The 11681-nt window shown below is 42.5% G+C and overlaps 1 protein-coding gene across 1 annotated transcript; it reads left to right on the top strand.

The window, feature by feature from the left end:
- The first annotated feature begins 8828 nt into the window (after nucleotides 1-8828).
- LOC147882844 (cytochrome b561 and DOMON domain-containing protein At2g04850-like) lies at nucleotides 8829-11375 on the top strand. Its single transcript, XM_087400970.1, has 3 exons — nucleotides 8829-10169; nucleotides 10433-10681; nucleotides 10826-11375. The coding sequence occupies exons 1-3, from the start codon at nucleotides 9513-9515 to the stop codon at nucleotides 11144-11146; spliced, it is 1227 nt and encodes a 408-aa protein (XP_087257096.1). The 5' UTR covers nucleotides 8829-9512; the 3' UTR covers nucleotides 11147-11375.
- The last annotated feature ends 306 nt before the right edge of the window (nucleotides 11376-11681 follow it).

The raw sequence follows: 11681 nt of genomic DNA, 5'->3' as shown, positions 1-11681 counted from the left end.
AGGGGGTTGCAGGGTTTAGGAGGAGTCCAAGGTTGAGGAGTGGAGAGCATCTTCTTTGTGGATTCGAGGGGTAAGGGTTGAAGAGGAGGGACAAGGAAGGAGGAGGAAGAGGGAGTAGGGTGGAGGAGGAGAGAGGAGGGAGGAGGAGGGAGGGTGGAGGAGGAGGGAGGAGGGTGGAGGAAGAGGGAGGAGGGAGGACGAGGGAGGGTGGAGGAAGAGGGAGGAGGAGATGGAGGAGGAGGAGGAGGAGGGAGTACAAGGGTAGGGAGTGCAAGGGTAAGGGCATGCTAAAACACGAAAGTGTAAGAGAGCATCGACGCAATGGAGATCAATCACATAATAGCGGACATTGTAAGTCGTCATCCCCTCCTCCTTGGGAGGGCCCCAGAGATTTGGTCCCTTGTAGTTGGTAAGAGCGGTGGGGTTTGCATTTTGGTCTCCCAGGAAATGGCTTCAAAGGTTTTTCAGTAGGGCAAGCAGTTTCAAAGGGCCTTTGGATTGCCCTGCTTTCTAGCAATGGCTTTCAAAGTGCCTCCTAGATGTTGACTCTTGGATTGTTGGAGGCAACTTCAACAATCTAGAGTTTGTGGAGGACAAGTAGGGAGGAGCTTCTTTCACAGAGATGCCAATAGCGGAGAGGAGCACTTGGGAGCAGTTCATCTTTCAATCAATGGTCGAGATCCTTCGAGGGAGCTAGTGTTTACAAGACTCTGTTATAGCCTACAATTTTCTTTTGGACAGCGGAGGTATGATGGGTTACCGGAATGCTTGACAGATTCCATGTAGATACTGGGTACTCAGAGGTGGCTCTACAAGCATTCTAGCAAGCACCACGATGTCAGATCTATACACAATGGAGGTGTAGCATGGTATAGCCAAGATTTGGAGGTAGTTAGAGGAGGGACCCAAAGAGGGTTGGGCTACTTGGGTTGCAAATGCGATTCAATGGAGTAGACAGGAACTCTAATCCCATGCCCTTGGGTAGAGACACTCTCTTCAAGAGTGAGAGAGAGCACTTTGCCATGACCTAGCATCCATAGAGAGACTTAGAGAGCAGGATCTAGGCTGCCAGTGGCTTAGCAATCATTTTGAGCGCATGTGGTTAGTGCTATAGAATATGGAGTTCTATCGAGCTATGTTCTCGTACCACTTTTCTTGGGCTAGATGGGTGCAGTAGGGGGATAGGATGACCATCAGTGTTCTCAGACCACAAGGCCATAGTCAGCAATAGGGACCTAGCTCTAGCGACTTCGGGACTTGTAGGGACAGATGCACATGGACCACGAGATCCTTGAGCTAAATATGGACTTCTATTAACAGTTGTTTCAATGAAAGGAGGAGTCACCTATGCCTCTCTTAGCTTGTGAGGCACTTTGGGAGCAGGTTCCTTCAATAGTCACACAGAGCCCAAGTAGATGACTAGAGGCACCATTCACAAATGAGGAGCTGTTGCATGGAGGGAGTTATGGAGATGATCCCCCATTGCCTTTGGGGTTGCCCAATCGCTTAGAGGATTTGGCTAGCATCCCTTAGGATCTTGGCCTACACATAGTGAATGCATAGGGATAGGGACTTCAATTAGGGGATGGTAGCTTGACTCACGAAGGGGGGACATGCCTTCTCAATCAATCCCGTCTCATCGGCTTATAGGATTCACGGATGGCAGGTCTCTCAGATAGATATCTACGATGCTAGTCGCGTTCTCATCATGATTGTCATCTTCACCAGAGAATAGTGTTTGGGAGATAATGTCCATCATCATTGCTTGGAACATCTAGGTTTCCCGATGTAGCCAGATGATGGGCAGGCCAGCTAGTCTCTCTAGCAACGGCTACCCTAGTTGCCATCTGGTAGGACATCATCTTCACTTTTTGTGCACCGCATGGGAGTGCAATACTCCATGATTGAGAGCGGCCAACAAAAGGCAAGAGTGTTTCTACAAGGCTTGGCCTACACAAACCTTTTACACCCTTTTTGCGAGGGGTATTCCTAAATATATAGACCACCATCCTGGTTGTTAGCCCGTGTTTTGGAGATCCGAGGTAATGAGCTCGGAGTTCCAGAAACAAGTTGGTCTTTCTCTAAATGGTAAACAGCTTCTTTTACATTATACTTGTCATTCTTAGCTCCTTTTAGAAGTTTTTTGTATGATGTTTTCAAGCATAAATAGACTTTTCTTTTCCCTAGAAGAAAAATAAAAAAGCATTATTGTTCTAGTGAAGCCAGAGCTCCTGTACCTCTTGTAAGCTGTTCCCTTAGTGCATGAATCATTGTGAATACTAGCCTTGTAAGAAATGCCCCTAGGTAATTGTAGGCTGCATGATCTCCACTAGCTCCCCATGATAAGTGAAACTGTGTTGATGTTATACTACTCATGGGTCTTACCAAGATTTATTGTGAAGTCTCTCTCCTTGTTCCAGAGACACCCCTAGAGCCTCTAGATGTCTCTGTAAGCCCAGTACTAAGGAGGACATGAGGATGATATCATTTTCATATAACAATATTTGTGTCATCACGTCAACAAGGAGAGAGAGAGAGAGAAAGAGAGAGAGAGAGAGAGAGAGAGAGAGAGAGAGAGAGGAGGGGGGGGGAGGGAGGGGGAGAGGGAGCGAGTGAGAGAGAGAGAGAGAGAGAGAGAGAGAGAGAGAGAGAGAGAGAGAGAGAGAGAGAGAGAGAGAGAGAGAGAGAGAGAGAGAGATATGATTTCAAGCTTGTGCCAAAATGACTCCACCTCCGCCATTCTTAAGTTAATTTCATAGGCTATTTGGAGGCTCTAGCTTATCATGGGCATATATCAGAGGCAAAAATTGGAATAACATCCTAGCCTAGGGTCTAATGTGGTACAAAACTTTGAGGAATTCTCAAAGGGGTACAAGATTAATGCCAAAAATTATGGGTTGGCTTACCATCCACCATTGACCATGTTATGAGTGTCCTTTGACAATCCAATCCTTGGAACCTATATGCACTCCCAAACTTATAGTCGGTCAATCATGGTTTATGATGTCTAAATCCATGATAAGCAGCCATGTTTCTCTCATCTTCTCAATGGGTCCTTAAACTTCCACAATAGAGGCAGCTACTAGATTGTGAGAGCACAGGCACAACCATTTGTAGGTTGGTTTTGGGTTTTTCACACTTGGATTAAATTTCAAGTACATTTCTTATGGACATGTCCTTACACTTTCTTTAGTATTAAGGATGTGTATATTTATTTTTAGTGTTGGATTAAGTTGTACACTGTTGAATCTAGAATTTTGTGCATGTAAGTCAAGTGCCTCTTGGTGCTCCAAAAAAGACTAAGCTAGATCATATGATTCTATCCACATAGAGCCTTAAGGCACTTGTGCAAGGTCTAAAGGTATTCCCAACACTTGGGCACTTTTAAAAGTCCACGTTCTAGTGCAAGGAGGTTGATTCGTGACATATAGGGCGGACTTACATGGAAAGCCATTTTAAGGAATCAAATTCTCCAACAAGGAGAATCCCCGTGTCTTTTTTCATGATGGTTGTGGAGTTGAATTGGGCTTATTAAAACCATTCATTTGGTCCTTGTATAACTATCATGATAATGTAAATTTCATTTTTGAGGAAATTATATGGTAGTTGTCGTTTCCATGTGAACAATTAGCTGTGTAACAAGAATTTTGGATGTGCTCCTAAAACACATTCAATAAGAAGGGAAGATATTAGTATCAGGGCTGTAAGAGGCATGTAAGGTAAGGAGAACTTGGTCAAAAAATAGATGTTAAGTGAAGCATTGAAATTCAAGCACATTCCACATCTTCTTTTCGTGAACTTAATCATGTGTTGTTATTTATTTGAACATAGTCTATGCTGGATCAAGGAGCAAAAAATAAGGCCCAATTTCATTGAGATACCTCTCACATTCTCTTGCACCCATATACTAAGGATTTATCCATCATGTTTGGATTTTCTTGGACGGCTAGTTTTTCATTGGTTCTTCAGTCTAAAAATGCTTTATTTATGTCTCACCACATTTCACATTATATAATTTGGTTTTTTCCATCTCATCCCACTCTCACTATTGAGTAAACATGCAATGTGGACTAAGGGTTGGACTTGACTAAAGTAACCGGGTGAATGCTACGGTTAAGGACACCCAAGAATATTACAACTATATATGCTATATTTTCAAATGATTACAATTGTCTTAATTTAATATCATTACTAGTATTGTGATGCACAAAAGAAGGCACATCATAAAATCTACCTAGATACTTGTTGATGGTTCAAATTGCATGTGAGTCTAGCTTTTGCGAATAGCCACCTCCACCCTTTGCCAAACTGTGCATACCACTGGGCAGAGAGGTGGCGCACCAATTCAACTGACCCAAATAGGGCATCTAGGATTCATCAGGATTTGCTTAGCAAGTTTCCCTCTAACAGGTAGCCATTCAAAGAGCAATTTCCAAAGAAGCAATCTGGCTTTACCCCAATACAACCCTTCCATATGCCCTACACTCTCTTCCTCCACCAAGCTAGCACTCTGCGTAGACCCCATTTCTCATTTAACTCATCAAATTCAAGGGGCAACCTTTAGGTATGCGATCAATCACCGCACCTAATAGATCAGCTTCACCATTTGTTAATGCAAATTGTGTGCACAAGGACTCAATCAACCGCCAATCAGCTTGAGCCGATTTCTAGATATTAGCCCATGTCTTAATACCCTTATTGAACAATTGTCTTGCCCTGGGAAGATCATGAAGTGGAAAAGCTTGGCCACACAAACCTTCCATGCTCCGACAAGTCCAACAATTACATCAGAGCCGGCTATACTTATCATACCATGTAAGGAACGGCTAGTTCCTTGCTCAATGCCCTTAGCCAAGAACCACTTCACATTGCCAAGCAATGGTGGGTTCCACTGTTGGGCAATATTGCAGGCCTTCCTTCTACTTTGCCTACTTGTTGGCCCTTTGTTAGGGTGATTGTCTGTTTGGCTGTGTGGGATGTGCATAATCAACTCATTTTTAGGCAGAGTATTTCTCTGGTTTAGAGATAATCAAATATTGTAGTTGGTGTCAAAGCTAACCTAAGAGATGTCAGCTGGCTAATTAGTTCCAAAGATGACTTTGTTAGTTCCAGCCTATCGAAAATAGGTGGTTTTCTTCTTTTCTCAGCTAGTCAGGCCGCGTGCGGCATAGGTTTAGGGCTTCATGCCCACTTTGGACCACATTTTGTATATAGGGCACTTTTGAGGCCTTGCCCTCCTCTTTAATATATCAAGCTTTTATTTTTTTTAACAAATTGCATGTGAGTCAAAAAACATAACAATTAAGGAACAAGAAACTTAAAGGAGGTGATGAACTGCTGCATGAAAAATATAGAAGAATTGTTTTTTTCCTTTGCAAAATAGAAGAAATTGTTGTTTTGAATGTTAATAATTATAGTGGACAAAACAAGAGACATTATACTCATGACTTAAGTTGATGAGTTGGCATTTGCAGGAGTTTAAGGTGAGTATTTTAATAACATGTTAATGCAACAAGTGGAAGATTCTGATGCCCAAAACATAGTTGGGTACTTGAGAGATTAAAACTAGTAACCAAAAAGTTATTATTTGCGTGGTAATTATCGAGGGCCCTATAGTTATAGCTAAAGCACTAACAAATTGTTATTTGTATGGTAATTATCAAGGGCTCTATAGTAATAACTGAAGTATCAATATATTTTCATTATTCGTGAAAGAGATGAAAAGTATAGCCAAATAATCATAACTTCTCCATGCATTTTTGAACCGCAAAGAGGTTTTGGCTAATGATTATATACTTGGACACTTTTGTTTATGGGAAAAAAGTGTAAGTTGCCATTATTTTCTCAAATACTAGTTACAAGTTTTAAAAAAAAAAGGCTATTTATGAAATAAAGATTTTTTGGGGGAAAGTATGAAATACAAATTTTCTACTTCATGATGAATTGTGCTTATGCATTGAATTATTACTTAAGAATTCACTACATTAACTATCATATTATATTAGTTACAATCATCATGCAAGTATACTATCATAAAATCATGTTGCTATGAGTTAGCTCTTGAGGTGGTCATTAAAGACAAAACATCAAAAAAACATGTGATATTTCTATTAATTAATTCAACAAAATTCTCACGAAGTCTTGCCAAGGGAATATTAATGGCCAGACCTAAACCTATGTTGCAAACCCTATCAAACATTCATAGCAGTAATTGAGGGTTTGTAACACAATCCTACTTCAATCTTTGCACCTGATATCAATATATGGAATGTATCCTTCCTTTTGGAACAACTAGCATTTATACTTTAGATTGGTTCCATTTGATGTGCCCTTACTTTCAACATATAAAAATATAAGCAAAGAATATCATTCTCTTCAACGCTTGTACATATATATATACATAGCAAACTATCTGAGGTTTATGCAAAGGAAATTTTGCCCTTTATAGATGTGAGATGATCGCTGTTGCACCCACACATACATGTGTGCACATGCAAATAGGGCAAGGGGGGGAAGGTAGCAAGGGGGATAGTAGGAATATGATGGTGCATTATTATTACAAGGACCTTGCAGCTTCACACTTATTGTCCCATTTTTCGCATCCTCTTAATACAAGCAACTTATTTGATACTTCGAGTGTTTGTAAAAAAGTAATGGTCTAGTTAGATGGAGAAATGTGCAATCTTTATTTGACACAACATTCAAGGCTATCCCCTCAGCTGTTGGCCCCTCCCCCTCACGATGTTTAACTATGGACTATAATTTGTATCCTTACAAAGGAATGTGGTCTCTCATTATTTCACATCAATTGTTGTTTTGAATAGCTTGAATGGCATCCCTATGCCTAAGGCACCTTAAAATTCCATGGGAAGCAATATGTTGGGCATTGTAAGACCTCTTTTTACCAATAGGCTTTTGCCCAATGATTCTTTTCATACTAAAGACATTCCCTCATGCAAGAAACTACTCTATCCCCTTTTTTGCCAATCACACTTGAGACATTCTCATGCATCAATCTAATCTATCATCTCTTTTCCCAAAGAATTCTCTTTGCATTTGCATACATGGATAGCTTCAAAGTAACGTGAGTCACCTAGAGGATAGCAAAGGGGTAGATGTTATGTGGAATGAAGCTCGTTATTTGAGGAGGTTATCACCAAGGATGCTGCTACAGTAGATTGATGCACAAGGAATGTCTCGAGTACAAGAGCATGCTACTATGATAGCAGTGAACTATGATGATCACTTTGGGTATTGGTCCCCAACAATGCAACACAAGTCTTATATTCTTAACAAGCCTTGGAAATGCTCCCTTAGTATGCTTGTAAAAATTAAAACGAAAGTCTATTAGACATATCATCGTATTCATTCATGAGACAATGCCAATACCAACAACCAAGACTACTTTAGCTTACGAGGTAGAGTGTCACTGCACATAGCTTGCACTCAAGTGGCATGTTTGGTCTACATTGAAAAACAAACTTAAGAGCACACACCAAATTCAAAGTAGGCCTAATTCTATCTTCTCCATATGTTCAGTTTATATTGAAAAGAAAACTTAAGAACACACAACAAATTTAAAGTAAGCTTAATTCAATCTTCTCCATACGACATCTATTTGATTAAATTTTGTTTTCCCTTGAAAAGCCATTTAAAGGGAGATGCAAGCTAGCCCCTCTCATGGTTCATCTTGGAACTCATTAAGAATTATATTTTTTGAGTGTTAGTGTATTGAACATGCTTATGAATAAGAGCAGACACAAAAAGAATATCATCGTATATCACATCATATGATTGATTTTGTTTTTAAAATAAGGCACTCAACAACACCACTTACCATCACACGCCTCACCTACATGGTTTACATGTCCACACATTCACATTGAATGATGTGAATAGTTTATATGCCCACACATTCATATAGAATGACGTGTGGTTGATATGCACACATTCGCATTCATATTGACATTCAAGGATGTATGCTACGCCAAATACGGAGCTTCCAAGAACCCACCCCTTTGTGTTGAGGTGAGACCAGCACACCTTACAATCACCAGATGGTCACATTGGAATGATGGCTAATGGGATAATATATGCTTTGTGGATTTTCGCGATCGTTACTACCACTAAGTGATGGCTAATGGGATAATATATACTTTGTGGATTTTCGCGATAGTTACGAGAAGTGGGTGCAAGGTTCTTGCTAGTCTCAAATTTTATACAAGGGAGTTCCACAAATGCATTTGTGAGGTGCACAAAAGAGAAGTGGGTAACTTCAATGAGAAATGGGTGCACAAGAGTAGGCACCAAGAGGAGTAGCTTCAATGAGAAATGGGTGCACAAGAGTACTATTACAGGAGCCTTTAAAGAGTCATAAATATTATGGGCCTAGAAAATGAACCCTAGTCTAAGCTAAATTGACCATGATCTAACTACCTACAAGGGTCAAAAAGCTATTTGACTTCAAAAAGAGGTGATAAGAAAGGTCAAAAGGCCAAATTGACTGGGAGGAGTCTACTACTATAATTAACCAATGAAATTGCGGTAGAGCGTAAGGGGGAAGCGAGCCGGGGGTAGGTGAGAAGGGAGCGGCTAAGTTTGGCGGCGGGGGTTTACTTTTAGGGGGAGGGACCAATTGTGGCGGAGGCAGTAGCAACAATAGCAGGAGCAACAATAGCAGTAGCAACAATACTGTTAGTCCTCTATTTTAGTGTACTTTTATCTATTTAAAGATTACCGATTCTCTTATAGAGTTTCCCCTATTTAAGGATCACCTTCTCATTCACAATCATCTATCAACACAAGAGGAGCTTGTGGGTGTAGCTGATTAGAAGAAGAGCAGCGAGACATGGCAGATTGATGACCTCCTCCTTTGCAAGTACTCTGCTCGTTCAGTTCAAGAATTGCTTCATTTCCAACAGGGTTCTGTTCTTCTTGAGTTTCAACAATTGAAAGAGTTCTGTTCTGCTCGATTTCAACAGGAGCTCGGTGTGCCACGTAAAAGCACCCCTTTTGCTTTCTCGACCTGCATCCACACTCCTCACGCGTTCTTTCCATCGCCCATTTCGCCTTTCAGCAGCAACATCACCTCATCATTTCATGTCAGCACTCACAAAAGCGAACTGAAGGAGAAGAGTAAGAAGCAGCAGCAGCAGCAGCAAAAGCGAACTGAAGAAGGAGGAAGACGAAGAAGTAGCAGCAGCAGCAAAAGCCCAGTAGGCTGATCTGTAAAGAAGCAAGCAAGCAAGGTAGAAAGAAGAGGAGGAAGAACAGAAGAAGAAGAAGAAGAAGGAGAAGAAGCTCTCTTACCGATAGCTCTCTCCCGCCATAGCCAAGAAGAAGAAGCAACAGCAGCAAGCACAGCCATTTCTTCTTAAGCAATCGCAGCAAGCTCAGCCATTTCTTCTTGTGAAGAAGCTCAACTGTTTTGATCTGCAGAATCAGCTCAACTCGGACGAAGACAAAGAAAAACAGCACAAGCAGCAGCAGTCGCCATAGCTAAAGACCCATCCATGGCAAATAAGCTCTCTCCCGCCATAGCTATGGCTCCCTCTTTCCTCCTCCTCCTCCCCCTCCTTCTGCTCACCTTCTCCTCCTCTCTCCACGCCCAGTCTTGCTCCAAAACTCCCACCTTTCTCAACACCCAGAAATCCTTCTCCAACTGCCTCTCCCTCTCCATCCAGCAGGCCTCCCTCGCTTGGTCCCTCGACTCCCAGAACAACACCCTGGATGTGCTCTTCTCTGGTGTTGCCATCTCCTCCTCTGGCTGGGTTGGATGGGGCATCAACCTCGGCTCCTCCCCCCAAATGATCGGCACCCAGGCCCTCATCGCCTTCCCCGCTTCCAACGGGAGTACCGTCCTCACTTACAATGTCACAGCTGCTACCGCTCAAGGTTCTCCCCTCAAGTGTACTCCCATTGCCCTCGAGGTCCTTGATAAACAGGTGCAGATTTCAGGCACCAGCGTTGCCATCTTCGTCACCCTCAAGCTCCAGCCGAAGCAGACGGTGCTGAATCTTGTCTGGAACAGAGGTTCTACCGTTAGCAACTTCCAGCCCGGACCACATCCGGCGACTACCGCGGATCTCTCAACTTTTAGAACAATCAACATTTCCTCCGGAATTGTCACATCGACCACTGTCCAGCCCCCTCATCAGATATTGAAGAACGTAAGATGTTCTGCTCCAGTTCTCTGTATTAAGTTTCATAGATTCCATCTGAATGCACAAATCAGCATTGCTTGAAACATGCTTCTTCCGAGGTAGAATTTTCGCCGCGGGACACTAGCTTTCAATTGTCGTCCTTGATCACATTGTTACAGAGCTTTAGGAGTCGTATTATCAAGGTTTCTGGGTGGATGTTTCAGATTAGTTCTGTTCTCTTTTCTCGTTGCAGTGTCTGAAGTGTAAACACTTTTTGCTGTTTGAAACAGAGGCACGCCGTGCTCAACACTGTCGGCTGGGGGATACTGCTGCCGGTTGGAGTCCTAGCCGCCCGCTACCTTCGGCCTCTCACAGATCCAGGATGGTTCTATGTACATGTGTTCATTCAGACTGCAGGGTATACACTTGGTGTTGCTGGATGGGCAACAGGCCTCAAATTGGGGAGCTACTCTGTCGGGATTGTGTATCGTAAGCACAGGATCGTAGGAATCGTCCTGTTCGCGATAGCAACCTTGCAAGTAAGTCCGCAGCTCCCCGCAATCTTGTTGCTCTGATCATCAATTTCGCCTGTACCTCGATTTGATTTGTAGCCAGACGGAATATATCTATGTCAATTGATCTCCTGTCTTCAGAAGAGCTGATCTGGTTTTTTCTTGCTTCAGGTGATGGCTATCCTGCTGCGACCCAAGAAGGAACACAAGATTCGAAAAGCCTGGAACCTCTACCATTACACGCTCGGTCTCTGCATCGTCACATTGGGTATCTTGAACATTTTCTTCGGATTCGACATTCTGGTTCCGGCAGCGAAATGGCGCCACGCCTACATAGGAGTTCTGGGAGCGTTAGCTGGAATCACGATCATCTTCGAGATTGCATCTTGGATCGTTCTGTGCGGGAAGAGTCGGACATCTAAGACGAAATTGCAAGGTGCTACCGTAGGCGGAGCTCACAGGAATGAGAATGGGCATCGATCGGTTGTATAAACGGCAATGAGTACATTGCATTAGATGAGCATTCGAGTATTAGTCTCATAAGAGCTCAGATTTCCGATGACGTTCGTCGTTGTACAGGGCACGTTAGCAGAGAACTGTTTAGTTACTTAGCTTCTTAGCATGCATTAGAGATTTGTCTTAAGCACTGCTGCTTATACATGTATCATATATCCCCATCCTCGGTTTACATACGGTGAAATACAGAGTTTTTGGCTTTTCAGCTATAGGTGTTTCCTCCAGCATTGGTCGATCTATATGCTGCTGGTACTTGAATCATGTTTACAGATCGTTGCATGGATGGTCTTTCTGAGTGCTGGGTGGCTGATGCTCTTGATTGTTGTTGGGTTGAGCCTGTGAAATGGCATTTCTACTTGAGACGTTGTCTCTAATTTATCATCTTGATGTAACAACGCAGCAGTGCTCTCTTCAAGCAAAGAATGGCAATTGATTCGCAGAACATCCATTCCTAAACTCTCTGCTTGACTCATGTTTGGCTGCGATCTGCACGGACATTCTCTCCTCAAAA

Source organism: Dipteris shenzhenensis, chromosome 29, assembly GCF_047967505.1.
Source record: "Dipteris shenzhenensis isolate YYH24624 ecotype China chromosome 29, Dip_SZ_1.0, whole genome shotgun sequence".
NCBI lineage: Eukaryota > Viridiplantae > Streptophyta > Polypodiopsida > Gleicheniales > Dipteridaceae > Dipteris > Dipteris shenzhenensis.
The sequence above is the reverse complement of the archived record's forward strand: the minus strand, read 5'-3'. Positions and strand labels throughout refer to the sequence as shown.